General features: G+C 35.9%; 3 protein-coding genes and 1 non-coding gene across 4 annotated transcripts; 1 reads left to right on the top strand and 3 right to left on the bottom strand.

The window, feature by feature from the left end:
- Positions 1-96: 96 nt before the first annotated feature.
- Positions 97-168, bottom strand: TRNAW-CCA. The gene has a single exon. It is a non-coding gene; the product is annotated as a tRNA-Trp (tRNA).
- Positions 169-463: 295 nt separating this feature from the next.
- On the bottom strand, positions 464-4,975 carry LOC120261182 (probable inactive receptor kinase At5g10020). The gene is made up of 3 exons (XM_039268954.1): positions 3,713-4,975; positions 1,504-3,171; positions 464-1,143 (listed from the first exon to the last, which is right to left on the bottom strand). The coding sequence occupies exons 1-3, from the start codon at positions 4,656-4,658 to the stop codon at positions 563-565; spliced, it is 3,195 nt and encodes a 1,064-aa protein (XP_039124888.1). The 5' UTR covers positions 4,659-4,975; the 3' UTR covers positions 464-562.
- Positions 4,976-8,010: 3,035 nt separating this feature from the next.
- On the bottom strand, positions 8,011-13,476 carry LOC120261184 (LRR receptor kinase BAK1-like). Its single transcript, XM_039268955.1, has 11 exons — positions 13,407-13,476; positions 12,375-12,507; positions 12,192-12,263; positions 11,625-11,768; positions 11,101-11,172; positions 10,934-11,005; positions 10,742-10,854; positions 10,081-10,215; positions 9,664-10,005; positions 9,124-9,518; positions 8,011-8,608 (listed from the first exon to the last, which is right to left on the bottom strand). The coding sequence occupies exons 1-11, from the start codon at positions 13,474-13,476 to the stop codon at positions 8,297-8,299; spliced, it is 1,860 nt and encodes a 619-aa protein (XP_039124889.1). The 3' UTR covers positions 8,011-8,296.
- A 4,479-nt stretch (positions 13,477-17,955) lies between these two features.
- Positions 17,956-18,954, top strand: LOC120260212 (zinc finger MYM-type protein 1-like). The gene has a single exon (XM_039267653.1). The coding sequence runs from the start codon at positions 17,956-17,958 to the stop codon at positions 18,952-18,954; it is 999 nt and encodes a 332-aa protein (XP_039123587.1).
- The last annotated feature ends 361 nt before the right edge of the window (positions 18,955-19,315 follow it).

Below are 19,315 nucleotides of genomic sequence, written 5' to 3'. Positions count from 1 at the left end.
TTACAATTGGAATTTTAAAGAAGATAGGTCTCAACTCTCAAGTCTCCTTCAATTTGAGGTTTTTTCATAATTGAAAGTTTGAAACTTCTGGAAAAATGAACCCGACGTGAATCGAACACGCAACCTTCTGATCTGGAGTCAGACGCGCTACCATTGCGCCACGGATCCTATTGTTACCAAACAACTCAATTTTATATTAAACCCAAAAACAATACTCACAATTAATGCTTGAATTCAAAACAAAGTGTTCTTCATTCTTAAGCAATTACGAAACACTTACAGCCTGTATCAGAGGATTCTGATGCAAGTACAAAATTATTATAACATGTATCATAAAATTAAAATGCAACTAACGATCTAACAGCCAAAATAGAAATAGTTAGAAGAGCTACATTCTTCTCAGAACAAAACACAATCACAAATGATATCAATCAATCAATGGATCAATCTCTTACACTAAATGTAAAAACAAGCCTTAATTGAAATTTAAGAAAGGCTTGACAACACAAAAGAAGAAAAAATATTGAGAAATTATGATTCCAATCACATGTACAAAAAAATTTCACATGGTTATGGAGCAGAGATCTTCAAAGACTGTTTTGATGTTAGGCCTCTCATTTACAGGAAGGATACACTTGAGAGAAACTGCCAGCAGTTCATCCATTACTCTTGGTGCTTCCTCCAAGCCAGCAATGTCTCTATCATAGCAATCTGTTCCCCGTCCTTCTGTGACACACATTCGAACCCAATCTGTAAGGTCTACAGCGCTTGACTGGCCAGAAATAATATCACCAGCACTTCTTCGGGTCAACATCTCCATGAGTATCACCCCAAATGCATATACATCGGCTTTAAATGATGGCAAAGGTTTGTTTGTTGTTGCTAACTCTGGTGCTCTGTACCCAAGTGCCCCTAGATTAAGTATCTGCTCAGCTGTGCCACTTGGTGTCATGAGACGATGTAGACCATAATCCATCAGCCGTGCAGTTAGCTCGGGCCCAGTCAGGAGTATATTTGTTGGCTTCAGATTACCATGAGGTAAGTTCCTCTCAAAATGAAGGTAATACAAACATCGGGCGACGTCAATTGCAATCTTTAGCCTTTGCCTGACAGAAAGCATCGAGTATCTTCTAGGTGTTGATTCTGCAAAGGATATTATCATCATCATCCAGACAAACAATTTTGTCCTCAATGTAGGAAAGGATAAAATTAAGATTTTCCTTGTTGACTGGGTTTTTGTAGCATCACACATGGTGTTGAAAAATGGTATTAATTTATTTTGTATGAATGCCATTTAAACTATTCCAATGGAATAAGTTAAGCTTCCTATTTATGAGCATCCTAATTTCATAATTCACCTTTGCAGAAATTAAAACATCAAATGCTAGCTCTAGATACCACAGAAGCAGCATTCTAACGCAAAAGGAAGACCATATAACATGTAACTTATCCAGAAACTGTAGTAAATTAGAGCAAATTAAAAACTTAATAACAAAGCCTTACCATGAAGATAAAGTGCCAAACTATCTCCATAGATGAAATCAGCTATAATCAAGCGTTCTTGCTCCCTAGGACCCCAATAATAGGCTCTCCAGGAGATGATGTTTGGATGCCTAATGGCCCCGATCTTCCTAGCTTCCTTCGCAAACTCTTTCTTATGTTTGAACAGGCCAACTCGCAACCACTTCACACTCAACAACTGACCACTATCCAATGTTGCTTTATATGAGGTCCCATGACTACTTCTGCCAAGAACTTCAGCAGGGGCACGAGACAATTCCTCAGCAGTAAATATGGAAGAACCATCCAAGAAAAACAGTTCTCCAGCCAATCGATCTGGTGAATAAACTTCCAGCATCACAGGTTGCTCAGACATCCTTGGATCAACAAAATGAGGAGAAGGCATCATCACACCTGGGAAAGAACTCCTTTCAGTAGTTGAAGGACCAAGTTCTTGTGAGTCAAGCTTCACAGGTTCTGAACAACCATCCCTTGAATCAGAAAAACCATATTCAACAGTCTCAGTTAACAACTCTTTCTGTGCAGACATTGATCTAGAAGCTGAAGTTAACAAATGGTCATTCGAAAAGCTCATAGAAACTGGTGCAGCATCATCTTTTGACGACTTGAACATGTTTGGGCGATTGAATCTCCCAAGATTTACTTCTCTTCCGGGTATTTGGACCCTAAATCCTTTTCGTCCACAAACCTCAGTCCTTGTCATAAAGAATGCCATAAACACAAAGATAATCAACAGAACAATACCAATAGAACCAAATATCAACGCTATGCGAACACGGAGTTTCACACCATGATGCTGAGCCCCTCCTTCTGGAAGTCCAGAGTTGTCATCTCCTCCAGTAGTACCATCTGCAAAGACTAGCAAAACATTTCCAGGACGAAATGAGGTACTAGGAAACCTCCTCAAGTTCTCAGGAACAGGGCCTTGTAGATTGTTTAAGGACATATTAAGTACCTTTAGGCTTGGAAGCACCACATTAGGTATCTCACCATTGAAATGATTGTTGGATAGATCAAGGTATTCCAACCCAGTAAGCTTATTTATTTCAACAGGCAGTCCTCCAGACAAGGCATTCTTTCCAAGATTGAGAAACTTAAGTCTTTTAAAGTTACCAACTTCTGGTGGCAATATGCCAGATAACGAGTTATCAGATAAATCAAGAATCTCAAGTTGACTTGACAATGACAGAGCTTCCAATTCAGCTGAATGCAGCCTTTGCAGAGGAAGAGTTTCAGTAAAGTAGTTTCCTGATAAATTCAAATGGGTCAGAGATTTCAATGTGAAAAAGCTCGGCAAAATAGATCCCGTGAGCTTATTCAAACTAAAATCAACTACTGATAGTTTAGGGTAGCTTCCTAATATAGTAGGAAGTGAGCCAACTAAAGAATTATTTCGCATCTTGATGGCTGTTAGAGATTCAAACTGAGGCATATCATTCGGAAAGCTCCCTGATAGTGCATTAGAACTCAAGTCAATAACCTCCAACTCATTTTCCCAACTCTTCATAACATTTAGGTCACCAGACAGCATATTATTACTCAAGTCCACTAGTGTGCAGCTCCCAAACTTGGCCGGCAAAGAACCAGATAAGGAGTTTGAAGAGAGATTTAAAATCTTCAAACTTGTAGAGTTGATATTGGCAATAAAACCTGCAAAGCGATGAAAAAAGATCAAGGATTGGCTAGGGATAGGACTTAACGCGACAAGATATTGACGTCATCGTGGAAAGAAATACGACAAACACTTGCAGATAAGCCAAAGCTCAAGCAATAAATTAAGAAAATGTATATGTGAGACATCAACATCCTTATTGCTAATCAAACAATAGGTCTTCATTAAGTGAATACATACATCATGCTTAACAACAGAAATCCAAACCAATACCATTATCTAATTCAGTCTGAAACTCCTTTTTCTCTTTAAAGCATATCAAGCAAAAGACAGGAGAGTCAGCACTGACATACAACATCATCATTCCCACGCACACACCACTGTCATCTTTGAGAATAAACTAAATCTATGATCTATTCATGAACAAAAAGTCTACAACTGACACCAATTTAATTATAAAAAAAAAAAAGGCAGAGATTTTGCTTGTAATCGTCAAGTTAGATTTTTCCCACATAAATTCCAGTCAAAATCCAAGTAGACATTTGAGTATAAAACCATGAAAGGCAGTCCAGAAGTTACCAGTGAACCCATTCCCACTGAGATCAAGCTCCTCCAGTGGCACACCAGTCTCAAACAGCCCCTCCGGCAGGGATCCAAACAGCTGATTGTTCCCAGCCCTCAAAACCCTCAACTTTGGCAACGAATCCATCTCCGGCAACTCTCCGTTGAGCTTATTAAACCCTAAATCCAAAACCTCCAGATTCCGAAACAATTTCATGGAATCCTTGGAAAAGAAACCGCCATTGAGCTCATTCCCACTGATGTTCACATAATTAACCCCATCAACAAGCCCTGAAAGATTCCGGGAATCGACGTCGAGGCTGCCGGAGAAGCGATTGTTACTCAGATCCAAATGCCGGGCGGAGCGGAGCTCGGAGATAAGAACGCTGATGTCACCCGAGAGGCTATTGGATCGGAGATCGAGAGTTTGGAGTTGGGGAAGGTTGCGGAGGGAGGAGGGGAAGCCGCCAGAGAGGTTGTTGTGGGAGAGGTTGAGGTGGGAGAGAGAGGCAAGTTGAGAAAGGCGGGAAGGGATGGGACCGTAGAAGAGGTTGGATGAGAGATCGAGGTGTTGGAGAGATGGAAGGGAGAAGAGGGAAGGAGGCAGGCGACCAGAGAGGGAGTTGGAGGGGAGGGAGAGGGAGAAGAGGGAGCGGAGTGGGAGGAGAGTGGCGAAGTGGAGTTCGCCAGAGAGGTTGAGGGAGGGGAGGGAGATGGAGAGGACAGAGCCGGAGGGGGAGCAGGAGACGCCGTGGAAGGCGGCGGGGCAGGAGCCAGGGGTGGAGCCAGCGGCGGCGGATGGGGAGGCAGGTGCGGTCCAGGAGGAGAGGAGTCCAGAAGGGTCGGAGTGGATGCCCTTCTTGAACTCGAGAAGGGAACGGAGCTCGTCGGCGGGTTGGGAGGAGGAGGAGGAGATGGAGAGAAGGAGTAGTAGGAGAAGAGAGAGGAGAGAAAGAGACATCATGAGCTTAGGTTTGGGTTTGGTTTTCTGACTTTCTCTTTCTCTGTTTCTGTTTCTGTTTGTCAATGGAGGAGTGGAGGCATTGGGTCTGGTTTATCTCTCTAGTTCTTGTTATTAGTGTTATTAGTGTTAGTGTGTCACTCACACACTCACACACTCACACACACTCTCTCTTTTCTGTCACTACTCACTAGAGAAATGGGGAATGGGGGAAGAAGAAGAAGAGGTACAGACTGGAAAGGGACGGGTGAGAGAGGGAGAAGGTGTGGAATTTGGGGGGAGCAAAGAGGGATACAGAGGGGAGAGGAGCACATGAGGCGTGGGATGGGCCCTGCTGGCTTGTTGGCCTCAGCCTAGCCTTCAGTGATTGCTTTCTCATTTTCACCTTTTCTTTTATTTTATTTTTGTAGTTGGAGCATAACTGTAATTCTATTTTAATCATTATACTAAATAATTTATATATATTGTCAACTTTAGTAAATTTACACTGATTAAAAAAATTAATTATAAATAATTAATTATCTATATTTTATATATATAAAAATTATTATTTAATTAATTATGATTTCATTATTTAATATTACACAAAAATTCTAATATAACAAATAAAAAAAAAGACGTTAAAAAGTGTTAAAATATGACAATTAAAAAAAAAGGGAAAGAGAATTATACAACTAGTGAGGGGTGAGAACCACAAGCCAAAACCAATTAGAATTAGTATTTCAGAATTTATATTTTGCTTTATTTAAATTTTGTATAACAGTTTAAAAAAAAAATAATAAATCATATCTATATAAACTACATGAAAGAAGAAAGGGAGGTACAACAAGAAACCAAATATTACTCCAGTGGCGGTGGAACAGAAAGTTAGGAGAAATATAATAATGGAGTAATTTGAAGATGGAAAAATAAATAATTCATATAAAAAATTTGGAAAAAGTTATGTTAAAAGTGCATATATAAACAACAACATTAAATATGTTTTCCATCCATTGAAAGTTAATTAACATTTAATTTGACTCGTATAAATGATATGTGTAAATTTTAAATTTGCGAGTGTATACGTAGGCAAACCTTCCACCATCTTTATTTAATGTGGGGCAATTTAAGCATCGGCTGCTTACCAACTTTCATTCGGAGGAGTAATGAGGGAATGAATTGGCCTTTAGCATAACCGGATTTGATGGGATTTTTCCTCACTATGATTTTTTTCAGCTAATAAAAGCAAGGGGCAAAGCATGCCCATTAAATATTTTGGGACGTTTTTGTGAGTTATGGCTTATTTCAAGTTTTTCTTTTTTTTTTTTCCAAAATTAAATTCAAATATTTTCATTATTACACAGTTTTAATGAAAAAAATTATCATAAATGTGAAAACGATTACTAAAAAGAAAGTATTAAATAGGGCCTTCACCAGGTTGTTCAAATGATGGTAACAAGTATAACTTTGACCGACAGATTTTGGAGGTCAACTAGCGAATAATTAAAGTTTAAAAGCATAACTGTTAATGTTTTCAACATGAAATAATGAACGGATTCAAGAAATTTTAAATTTGATTTTCAATAATTAAAAGATTTAGAATGAAATTTTTGTGGGCCCCCCTCAAATAAAAACAGCAATGCATAATATATATATATATATATATATATCAAAACCACAAAGAAAGAAAAAAAAAAACACAGAAATGCATGATCGCATTACATATCTGATGAATACTCAAACAAGTGAAACAAGTTGGGCAACATGTGTACTCAACAAAACCTTTCTTTTAAAAAACAAAAAATGGAAAAATCACGTAAAAAACTGAAATAGCTTGTCTACATGATCTGGACCTGCTGTGATATAAAAAGTATAAAATTGACCAAAATGGCAATTTCTCGACGAAATCCATGTATGTAATTATGTATCTAATGCTTAACATTTATTCTCTCGAGAAAAGATAGTTGATAAAATACATAATCAAGAAAGACAGCATCTCAAACAGAGAAACACAGATTCAGGGGCAAGAAAAAACACATTATGAGCAGTGAATTTCCCATCTGCTTTTCTAGGTCTAGTAATTCCCAGTACCTTAGTGAAGCTACAAACAATAGCTAATATAACTAAATGTGCAAAGAACAGCTGTTTATGGTGAGAAACAAATTGATTTCTTGGCAGAGGATGAGGTTTTCATAACACTTAATCAAGAAATACTAAAAAAGCAGCAGTTTCCCTCAGTCTCCAAGAAACAGAAAGGAAGATCAACCTACTGAACAAAGAACTTGTGGGTCTCTCAATCCTCTGAAAGAAAAGTGGACTAATTGGCAGAGGGGATTAGGTATGAGGCCAAAAGTAAAACCTTTTTTGACTAAAACCCTAGAACAACGGACTACATTTGCTTTAAAAAGGCCTATAGAATTGCAAAATGGGAAGGACTATACAAGGCTAAACCTAAAGAAAATAAGAGCATGGTTTCCAGATTTAAGACATTTCCTTCAGATCATAAAGTGCTATTTCACTTCCATGTGCATATTCACATGCAATTCAGAGGCCAATTAAAAAAGTGAGCCACATGTGCTTGTGGGCTCATGTGAAGGAGGAGGAGCTTAAACTGAATTTGACCTAACTTTACATGACCTGCAATACATGTATTGTCCACATCATATGGGACCCATTGAGAAAAAAGAACATACGTGTGTTGAGGGCCCTATTGTGTCCACAGACAAAATTAGTAGAGACATGTAAGGATGGCATGTGATGTGGTTGTAAAAGCTAACCAACAGATTGTTTTATAAGGAATGCAGAAAAATCAATCATGGTGGAATGCTGCTTTCACTCACCAGCTTTTGCTGAAACAAGGACTCATGATGTAGCTGCTCCCCCTTCAACACTTCATTTATGAGGTATGGCTTCATTCTTGATCAATATACCATCACTCTTGCAAGTACCTGTGATGAAAGAAAATGAAAAAAAAAAAAAAAAATAGCAGCAAATCATGTCCTTTTTAACTTTTGAAAATATTTGTGCATAATACACGATCATATAAATATCATCATCACATATAATTCTCAAGCTAGTAAAATGCACACATCACCTAAGTCCTGGAAACAATAGCATTACAACTGTCAGCATGTCTTAGAGGCAAAGGTTTGTATGAAAATGACAAGGCAGCCATTTTCATTATCCACCCTGATTATCTGCCATAAGATAATAATACAACGCCGCTGACTAAATTACCTCTTTGCCACTTTTACCTCAACCAAGTGTTCATCATGGTCTTCTAACAAAAAACTACAGCTTCTCTGCAAAACTGATTATTAATTAACTAAAAGAATACATGGGACAACTGATTATAAGATATGAGCAACCTTGTCAGTTAGTACTTGAAATCAACTCTTTTCTTCAGAATATCTTGTCTTGTCCAATCCTCATAATTTAGCCCTGGCAAGAGAAGAGCTGCTACACCACAAGCTCATTAGAGAATAAACAAAAGGAGAATATAATGTATCATCAACAAATTGCTGCAGATGATACAGAAAAACACCGGATGTTCATATACATAAATGTGAGTTACTTAGATACACTATCAGATTATAAAAGATTCAGGGAAGGCCAAAATGAGGTTGTTACTAATCTTCCTTTTTCCTAACTTTCTAACAAGGTCACCTCGGACCAGATAGCTCAACTGCGCGAAGGTTCTCAGTTGAATCAAGAATCCATTCAGAGTTGGGATGACCCAACTCCAACTCTTGTTGCACCACTTCCACCTTTTGCCATTCCTCCCATCTCTCTGCAAGGCCATCACCTTCCAGCATTCTCACCACCTCTGACATCTTGGGCCTGTCCATAGGGGATCCCTGTGTGCAGAGAAGAGCAACTTGGATGAGTGACTCCACCTCTGCCTCCACATAGCTGTTCTGCAGATCTGGATCAACCAACTGCTCTAGCTTTTTCTCTTTCAAAAGCCCTTTCACCTGAAAAATATGCTACTTATGTCAAAATCAATTCATATTTGTCAAAGTATTAGTATACTTATCAAAGTTTTAGGTTTCCCTTATACTGCAATTTATATATAAAATAGGCCTGACGTGAAAACAGTGTTAACCTAAAATTCTAGTAAGATTAGCGATCAAAATTTCAGCCAAATAGCAAATCAAATTCAAGAACAAAGATAAGCTATCCAGGTCTTAAAAATTTGTGCAATCGCCTGGTAGTAATAAGTTGTGCAGCTGCTGACATTGAACAGTTAGCTTTCCAACTTTCAGAGCCCTTAGATGCTACAAACATGATCTATCAGTAGTTTCAATAATACTCCCTAACTGACAAGTGGATCATCATATCCACTATTGGCTCAATAGCATCGGTTCACTAAAACATAACAAATGATAATACAGAGGTACAAATGCAGTGGGAAAATGAGACCGATAAACTAACTTTAGCCAATTATTGGTCAATCATGATGCAACAATTACAAGAGATGAGTTCTTACCCAGTCGAGCAACATGACATCATCATCATTGGCAAGCCGGGCGAGATCAAATGCTCTTTGTCCTGTAATGAGCTCCAAGAGCATTATTCCATACCCAAAGACATCGGTCTTTTCAGAAGATTTTCCTGTTGACAAGTACTCTGGAGCAATGTGTCCAATAGTTCCACGTACAGCAGTTGTCACATGGGTATCCTTGTAATCCATTAGTTTGGCCAAACCAAAATCCCCCACGACTGCCTCAAACTCTTCATCCAATAAAATATTTGCAGCTTTGACATCACGATGTATGATCTTTGGATCACAATGATCATGCAAGTAGGACAGCCCTCTTGCAGATCCAAGTGCAATTCGTCTCCTGGTTGGCCAATCGAGAGGAGGTTGAGATGGTGTTCTCTCTACAAATAAGCAAACAATTAGATGAGCCTTGAACATAGAAAGCAGGGTGAAATAGAAGCATTAGGCATTAGACGTATATTTGATTACATAGCCAACAGGATATGCCAAAATTCAGGAAGGCAATCATGATAGGCTGTCATGTACCTCTTAAGCATGATGCAACACTTCCATTTGACATAAACGGATAAACAAGTAATCTTTCTGTTGATGTCATGCAAAATCCACGGAGCCGAAGCAGATTCCGATGTACAGCCATACTAATCATCTCAACTTCTGTCTGAAATTGAAGCTCCCCTCCAGGCGTGCGTTCTTCTTTGAGTCTCTTTACTGCCACTAGTGAACCATCTGCAAGTCGTCCTTTGTATACCTTTCCAAACCCACCTCTGCCCAAAATATTCTTATTGCTGAAACTATCAGTTGCAACTTGTAGTTCTCGCAGAGAAAATCTTTTAAGCTGGCCCAAATGAACTTCTGGATCCTCTTCAGCTGTGCAGGAAAACTTGAACATTCAACAACATTATCCTATGAATATATTCTGTGATGTATAAAGTTGCCACTAACCAGGCACATCATAGAAATATTCTTGCGGTTTACGACGACGCCACCATGCAAATCCAATGGCAGGGGCAGCAAACAGCAAAGCAGCACCTGCAGCAACTCCTCCAGCAATTGCTCCAGTACTAGAGGCACTACTTCCTGTCAGAAGAGAACCGGCAAGCATATAGTCCCTTTCCAAATTAGTATTCCAAATGTCTACCCAATTGCAGAAGTAAACTATGAAGCACTAGACATTCAGATTCAAGGATGCATCTCGAAGTACAGTGGAAGAAATTGCAACAACTTGCTTCTAATCAAAATTTGTCATTACGTCTTATAATCACATCAAGCCAACTAAATGTGAGGATAAGACCAGAGATCAGAAGAATCCAGAAATACCATTGCACTTCACAAAGAAAAAGGCAATAACATTTAAAAGCTTCTATGCAATCAAAACGAAGTCAGCAAACACTACAATCATCCTTTCAATGACTTCATAGGTAAAGACATTATAAATAACAAGGTTGCAGAACACTCTTTCTCATTTTGAGATTGGGGAAAAAGAAAACTTAAAACAATACACAATTTCATAGTGTAATTATTAGGCACAAATATTAAAAAAAAAAAATCTCACAAATGCTGCCTAAACTGTAGGGTTAAGTTGCAAAATTGCAAGAAACATCACCTGCAGATGAGGGCGGCGAAGGTGGAACAAATGGAGGTGGAGGAGAGAATGGAGGAGCACCCGGACAAGGTTTTGATGTCCCAGGACCACATAAAAGTGGGTTGTTCTGAAAACTACAGCGTTGAGTAACATGATCAGCATTAACATGCAAATCCAAGTGACAGAAATTTGAGCAATGCATATACAGAACACCTGATAGGAGTGAAAAGAGAGAAGGATCCAGTGGATGGAACTGGTCCAGATAGATTGTTGTTTGACAGATCCCTAAAATGGATTAAGTATGATGCATCAAAGACCAAATCGTAACATACCAGATATATGTAATAGACACGCAAAATGGTGAAAGAAAACTAACTTACAGAACTTGGAGTTCTTGGATACCAGTTAATGATTGAGGAATTTGACCAGATAAAGTATTGTTGTTGAGCCGACTATCCTTCCACAGAAATTTCAAAAAGAAAAATTTAGCCATATGCCAAAAAAAATTCTAGAAATTGACAAAAACACAATAGGTGATAATTGAGATCAGGAACAAACACATCAGATGACCCCAAAAGAATACAATTGCTCATAGAAACAGAAGAACCAGCACATAAACAGTCGAGACATGTCAGGATGACATGCGTCTAAATATACCAAGCAAGTGCACAAGCAAGTGCACAAGCAAGTGCACAACCAAGTGAGGAGCTCATGCTCCAGAGAAAATGACACCTAATTGACTTACTTCTAAAGTAAGAAATATACTGAAAATTGTGAATATAAAACATCAAATATACCTGCAACCTGAACAATATCCTCAGGCAGGAGTCAGGACTGGTACTAGAAGGCAAAACTATAAATATGAAAGATTGACACATATAAACAAGGAAGCAAGGATGCATACAGGAATCGCAATTTTGTGAGCTTTCCCAGTGTGTCGGGGATTCCACCAGTGAAGTTGTTTAAGTAGAGATCCAAACTGACCAGATTTGTTAAATTTCCAAGGTCGCTGGGAATAGTTCCACTTATATTGTTGCTGTAAAGTTCACTGTCACAAGATAAATAGCTTTTATTAACTCTGCAACTAATTTACTAGAATGGAAAAAAAAAGCGGTACACAGCAAATTACAAGTTCTATCAATGGTTATTGGCATAAATATAAAGCAACAAGATAATATTAAAATTTGAAGAGCCTGCTTATCCATAAGCTGATTACCGTATATAGTAAAATGTTTACCATGCTTCCCAAAACAAACCATTTTTTTGATTTCAGATTTACTTTCTTTCATATAATTCAATGAAAGTAGACTGAAGTGGCATTTTTAAGAACCATTTACTAATTAAGCTTTTTCTAGGATTTTACTTACATTTCATAATGATAAAAAGATAAGTCCATAAGCAGAGACTCCACATCATAATTTGAAACAATGAAACCCAAGAAACTAGAATTACCACTAGATCACTGACTTACAGGTATTGCAAATTTTTCAGCTGACCAAGTTGAGGAACTAATGTACCAGAGAGTGCTGCGTTTCCAAGATCACTGAGGAAGAAGAAAGTAAAGCAAATTTCATATCAAATTATCAATAACATTATGCAATGCCAAGAAAGTCAAATAATAGTACACTGCACACAGAGATATGCATTCACTTACACTCTAATAACACTATTGTCATTATTACATGTAACATGGAACCAAGTGCATGGATTGACAAGGGTAGGATCCCAGCTCTGCAGCACATTGTTAGGGTCATTTAAGCTGGTTCGTAAACTATGCAATGCATCACCTGTGTATATCGGAAAGAACATGATAAGTCATAGGAAGTGCAGCAGATTGTTAGGTAATTATTGCGCAAAAACAATAGAAGCACAGGAAAATAACAAACAATTTGGAAAACAAGCCAATTGGGTACAAACCAGCAGTTACAAATACACCACAATAGTATGTTGATGATGGAAACCAACCTAGTTGGCATGTGAGGAGGGCCATATGATCGAGAGCTTAAGGCTCGGCTTTACTTAACCAAAGCGACTTATCAATAAGTAACAAGCGTGAAATCAATAACTAGATTTGCTGCAGAAATGGCGCATAACCAAAATAAAAATTCCAAAGAAAAGGAAGCTCATATTTTTGAGGCCAGAACCAGGTCTGTAAATCAACACTTTTAGGCTACTAAGAAACTAGGACTATAACAAAAAGGTCATGATTCCATCAAAGAAAATATAGATATTTGGTTAACAGATTTCTAATTCAAGAAAATCAGACTATATAGCAAGATAGCCCTTGACTTCCAGAAACAACCAATCAACCAAAAATAAACATCAGATCATTAATTTCCATAACTATTCTCCCATTTAATCATATTCGTGGGTCAAAGAACCATTTAGGGACCTAAGTTCTGCAGGAAGTACTCCAAACAAGAAGTATGGAGTCAACGATCTCATCCAACTAAGATGAATAAAAACAAATCATTCATTGCTTCTCGTGAACATCAAACAAAGAATTTAAAGATCAAAACTTCATCTTTACCACCAAAACAACCACATCATGACATACGTCAACCAAATCCCCATCCATAATTCCAAAAACAAACTCTCTATCAATCATTTTACACACACAACCAAAAAATAAGCTAAAACCACAGAAAAACAACAACAAAAAAAGCAGTAAAAAAATAAATAATACCTTCCGTATTAGCATAAACGCTAGAGAACGGCTGCAAAACCAACAAAAACCAGAGAAACCAAGCCGCCATGATCTCCCACTCAAAGACCACAACTCCTCCAGCTCAAACCCTCCCTCACTCCACCAATCACCACAGATCCACCAAAATCCTCGCGAAACCACACATCAAAAAACAAAAGCAAAACTCCAACTCCAACTCCAACTCGAGAAAAGAAAAAAATTAACCAAAAAAACACTCAAATCCACACCATTCCCCTCAACAAAACCACCATCAGGATCAGAATCGGGCCCCGGAAATGATAAAAAGCGAAGGATTCGAGATTAGAAAGCGATCAGATAGTAGATTCGCCGCCCCTTTTCCCAAAATCCCTCCCCCTTTTCCTCTCTACCTTTAGATACGAATTTTTTTTCACTCCTTTCTCTTCTCCCATTCTTTTTTCTCCCTCTAAGAAAAATCGTAGCGATAAACCTTCCTCTCGTTACAACAACCTTAAACAAGACCACCTACGTGGCACCGTCCTATTGGCAACTGCATTCCTCGTAAAACACGACTAATCCAGTACAAATCCGACTCGTGTACACTAATTTACGTGTGTATTCTACACTCGAGAGGATGAAGAATTGGGAGCTGCCCGTTGCCCAGGGAAGCAAAGGTGGGCTATAGAGAACAGGGGTGAGCGGGGCAGCGGGTAGGCTCAGTTGGTCAACGATTCCATGGGGCCCACTTAATGCCACGTCGGACGTAGTCAAACCCCCCGTGCGACAGTTATCTAACACGTTCCGTTCCGACAAACAGAAACGGATAATAATAATACAAGCGCACAATATTAGGCCAATACCCACTCCGTTTCCCCCGCGTTTCTCCCGCTTTTTTATTTATTTTTTAATATATATATATGTGCATTATGATTAAATATATGTACTTTTATTCTCTTTTAACAGTGCATATATAACAATTATAAAAATAAATTCCATCAAATTTTTTTTTAGAGTAAATGTGGAGAAAACAGGTGTCAGTGATAAATACATACAAAAAGTTGAGTTTTATAATATCTCAATACTTACATTTAACAGTTTTATTCTACAATTTATTTTAATTTATAATGTTAAATTTAAAATAATTTATTAAATTTTATATTGTATATGCATACCTATGTGCTTTTTTATATAAATGTGAGCAAATCACAATTCTATAATTACGGTTGTAAAAAAGTTATTTTTCGAGTATGTATCAAATTTTTAATTTTAAGTTTGTATATTTTTATATTAATATTTAGAAGTATTGGAATATTGGAAGTGTCAAAAATAATCTTAAGGATTGAGTTTGATGTAAAATTAAAATTTGGTGTGATAAATAGAGATTTTACAATCCATTCTATACAGTTTTGTTTATTATAAGTATATTATGGTAATGCAAAAAATGTTGAGTTAGTGAATGTGATGCATTTTTAATATATTTACATGTATATATTTACAATGAGCTCGGATATTTTTAAGTCGTTTATTTTTACTTGTAAATGACAAGATATATGTTTAATGATTAAGCATATGAGACCAAATAATTGGTGTTTGAAAAAATATTCTTCATAAAATCAAAAAATCTACACAAATATTGAACCAATGTAATATGTGGAAAATAATTTCATTGTTTATTTAGATAAGGAAAAGTCCTGAGTCAAAGTCATCCCTATAAATTTGACAATGAAACTCTGAATTTAAAACAATTAAAATGAACTTGTCTTCATAGATAAATATATTTAAATATTTATAAAATAACAAATCTTGCCTTTTCTTTTTCATTTCCATTGTCTTTTTGTATTTTTTTATTATTTATATTTTAAAAAATAGACCATAATTTATATCAAATAAAACACATAAAAATATAATCAACACATATAAAACTAAAATAACACTCTAACCATCCGTAGATAACTAGACGATGAAGACAACAACAACAACAACAGTAATAATAATAACGTCGATTTTTTTCTATTCTGTTTTTATAAGTTTTGTGTATTTATAGTCCTGGTTATTTTTTTAATATATTATAATTTATTTATTTTAAATAATAATAATAATAAGAGAAATACAGGGGAAAAAAAACCAGACGCCAAAAGCATTGGTGCATCCACCAGTGGCAACTCATGCTGAATTCTCCTCTATTTTCCATCTTCCCTTTTCTCTTATATTTATTTTGGTTCGTTCTCTTTTCCACAAATACCATTCTAATTTCCTTCTTCTCAGCTTCTTTTTTTGATTTTCCTGTTTTCTCTGTTTGAATATGTCTTTTATATATATTTTAGTGGACACTATATAGAATTTTATAAACAAAAAACTCTAATATAAAAACCAAGTCAATTAAAGTTTGCTTGACTTGATTGATCTGGAATACAAGTGTCATTCAAGCATGTTATGTCTTTTCACCCGAATAAAAAAAAATTAAATTCAGTTCTTCAAGCTAGCTATGTTCATTTATTAAAAAATATAATAATTAAAAAAAAAATAGCTATGTGCGTCGACCTATTCATTAAAAGTAGATAGGTTAAAGTATACGATTAATTGATTGGAAGTATTTTTCAAGGTTGTCTGGTAGAAATATACCATGATCAACGAAGAGCTATGAAATCCCACTTGATCTTAATCCGGTTTCATCGTTGCAATACAACACACAATTAATAAAAATATTTCAAACTTGATTCATTTTACCAAATTTGAGTTATTAGGTGCAGGGGCGGAGGGAGAGGGGGGGCAGGGGGGCGGCCGCCCCCCCTGTCGCCGGCAGGGTCAGTGGACCCCGTGGTCGGAGAAGCCCTCCGCCCCCCTTCCCCGCCAAGGCCGCCCCCCTTTCCCGGTGGCCTCAACTCCTCCTCTAAAGCTCTAAATCTAAGCCTCTAACTCTAAGGCTCTAACCATGGACTTCCCCCACCAATATCCGGTCATCCGCCCGAACCAAACTGCCACCCACCTGCAAGCTGTAGCAACGCATCAAGAAGCAAAAATGCTGAGCCGCCGGCGCGTCGCTCGCCAAAAAATGCTTTGGAATTGGGATAGAAGCAGGTCTAATCATATTTAAAATAGCCACTAATATTTTGAAACGTGTTACTTTGCAACCAATAAAATTTTGAAACGTGTTTTTGCAGCTGTAAAGTTGTGAGATATCCGTTGGCACATAGTACTAGTGTTATTAAATATTATATATATATATTTTTTGAGAGGATTCAGATTTTGTTGGTGTTTGTTATCAATTCTCATCCAATTTCATCCTTCTTCAAAGTGTTGTGAACCTGGGATTAGAGATTTTGAAGTTATAATCCGGCATCTATTTTCTCTCAACTTTTTTAATCTCTTTGTTTGGCAGGTGAATTTTTTTTTTAATCTTCTTATTTGTTTCTTTATTTATTTATTTTTTTGTCATTTATGAAATAATTTTTACAAAATTATTTGAAATGTTTATGAATTAAAATTGATTAATGTAATATGTGGATTGATAATTTGATATCATATTATTGATTGTTAGATGTAGAGATGTATCATGTAAATTGATATCATTAATTTAATTTATAGATTTGAGTGATATTAAAAATCAAAATTTGTGATTTACTAATAAATAAAAAAAATTTATCTTTTAAAATTTTTTTAAATATAAGTTATCGCTTTAAAATAAAAGTTCATCTCTAATTAGTAAGATCTTAAATTTTAAAAATAATACAAATTAGAATTTTTAAAATTATCGAAATAAATTGAGAAAATTTATTTAAAATATAATCATTAATTTAAATAACATATGTTGTTATATCCACTTAACATAATCATCAAATTCATACAAACTCATCATAATTCTATAATTCTATTAAATAAGTTTTTTTAATTTAAAATATTATTTATATTTATATAACTAGTATGAGTAATAACTAAGATAATAATAAATTGTAATTATCCTCTTATCTTATTTATTGAATTCTAATTTATTGTTTCTCAAAAAATTTAAATTTATACTTTTTATTTTAAATAATATATTTAAACGTATAATGAAACTTATCATATTTCTTCAAAATAATTTTTTAATTTAAAATACTATTTATAATTATTTAACTATAATTTATAACCATAATGATAAAATGTAATTTTTTTTTTGTGTTTATTGAATTTTAACTATCTCACTCATCATAATTCTGTTAAATAAGACCTTTTTAATTTAAATATTATATACATTTATATAACTAGTATAAGTTATAATGGATAAAAAAATTATTTTATAATGATATATTGTAAATTTGTAATTATGTTTTTTTATTTTTATTTATTGGATTCTAACTTATTGTTCTCCAAATTTAAATTTATACTATAATTTTATTTTAAATATTATGAGTTACGGTGTAAACCTAGTCCAATATGATTAATAGAAACTATCCAATTTAGTGTTACACATATTTGATTGAACAATTTATGAATTTATGATTTAGTTCAATTCATTTATATATTTAATTTGATCAATTTCATAGATATGGAGAGGTTTTTTAAATCTATACCAAAAAGCATTGAAGCAAGAATGAGTTCAACGTCTGATGCAAGTACTGTTCCACAAAAGAAAAGCCGTGTTGAGTTTGATCCGAGTGATATTATCGCCGACCCAGGGCTTCAAAAACCAATTGAAGAGTACGACATAGGAATAAGAGATCAAGTAAGGAGAGAGTATTTGTTAATGGGTCCATGTCAACCAGTTGGTCACAATTTTCCTAGAAAACAACAAGGAAAAGATTTGAGAAGCTTTAAAGAAGTGTGGTTTCAGAAATTTGATTGGTTGGAATATAGTGTGGAGAAAGATGCAGCTTATTGTTTCTATTGTTATCTTTTTAAGCAATCAAGGGGAGATAAACTTGGGATTGATGCCTTCACAAAGACAGGGTTTAGCAATTGGAAGAAGGCCATGGAAGTTTTCACTGAGCATGTTGGAGGAGTTAATAGCAACCACAACAATGCAAGGCGACATTGTGAGGATTTCAAAAATCAGAGACAAAGTGTGTCACACATATTCTCTTCTCATAACAGAGAGATGGAGATTGCATATAGAGCTCGTGTCACTGCTGTTTTACGTGTTGTTAGATTTCTTCTGTTGCAAGGTCTTACTTTTCGTGGACATGATGAATCTTCTAGTTCCACAAATAGGGGTAACTTTCTAGAGATGCTGAATTGGTATGGGACAGAAGTTGAAAGTGTTGGTCGTGTGATTAATGAAAATGCTCCTGGAAATAATCAAATGACTTCTCCACAAATACAGAAGGAGTTAGTAAGGGCTTGTGCAGAAGAGACCACACGGGTCATTATTGATGAGATTGGAGATAGTCATTTCTCTATACTTCTTGATGAGTCTCATGACAAATCAATAAAAGAGCAAATGGCTGTGATTGTGAGGTTTGTGAACAAGCAAGGCCAAGTAATTGAAAAGATTTCTTCTTTGTTGAACATGTTGCCGATACTTGACCTCTTCATTAAAAGACGACTTTGGATGGATTGTTTGCCCGTTATGGTTTATCTATTTCTAGATTGAGAGGGCAGGGGTATGATGGAGCTTCTTGTAATACCCCGAACCTTTGGATCACCATTGGAAAAATATATTCGAGGGTATTACTTTTAGTTGCGATAAGATTTTTTTCTACGGAGTAATCTTGTTGAGAAACCCCAAGTGGAAAGAATAAGGACCTAAGTGTAAAAAGTTTTTTTAAAAGATTTTTGGGTTAAAGAATAAATGAAAAGGATGGATATGAAATGTTTATGGAAACCAAGGACTGAAAAGGTAAGATGGAGGGATCTTTTTGAAATGTTGTGTTATAATCTAGGGACCATTGGATAATTTGAAAGGACCTTTTTAAGAATAGTATTTCATAATTCAAGGACCATTTGGGAGTTTT

This window comes from Dioscorea cayenensis, chromosome 5 (genome assembly GCF_009730915.1).
Source record: "Dioscorea cayenensis subsp. rotundata cultivar TDr96_F1 chromosome 5, TDr96_F1_v2_PseudoChromosome.rev07_lg8_w22 25.fasta, whole genome shotgun sequence".
Taxonomy (NCBI): Eukaryota; Viridiplantae; Streptophyta; class Magnoliopsida; order Dioscoreales; family Dioscoreaceae; genus Dioscorea; species Dioscorea cayenensis.
This window is presented reverse-complemented; position numbering and strand designations above follow the sequence as displayed.

What these genes read in the sequence shown, in the direction of transcription:
- LOC120261182 (XM_039268954.1), bottom strand. Translation starts at nt 4,658, where the DNA reads ATGATGTCTCTTTCTCTCCTCTCTCTTCTCCTACTACTCCTTCTCTCC. An exon ending in CAGTGGGAATGGGTTCACTG is followed by an intron (nt 3,172 to 3,712) that starts GTAACTTCTGGA and finishes ATCGCTTTGCAG; the next exon opens with GTTTTATTGCCAATATCAAC. An exon ending in TTTGGCACTTTATCTTCATG is followed by an intron (nt 1,144 to 1,503) that starts GTAAGGCTTTGT and finishes TATCCTTTGCAG; the next exon opens with AATCAACACCTAGAAGATAC.
- LOC120261184 (XM_039268955.1), bottom strand. Translation starts at nt 13,476, where the DNA reads ATGGCGGCTTGGTTTCTCTGGTTTTTGTTGGTTTTGCAGCCGTTCTCT. An exon ending in CTGAAAAATTTGCAATACCT is followed by an intron (nt 11,769 to 12,191) that starts GTAAGTCAGTGA and finishes ATCTTGTGACAG; the next exon opens with TGAACTTTACAGCAACAATA. An exon ending in CTCACAAAATTGCGATTCCT is followed by an intron (nt 11,173 to 11,624) that starts GTATGCATCCTT and finishes GTGGAAGGATAG; the next exon opens with TCGGCTCAACAACAATACTT.
- LOC120260212 (XM_039267653.1), top strand. Translation starts at nt 17,956, where the DNA reads ATGAGTTCAACGTCTGATGCAAGTACTGTTCCACAAAAGAAAAGCCGT.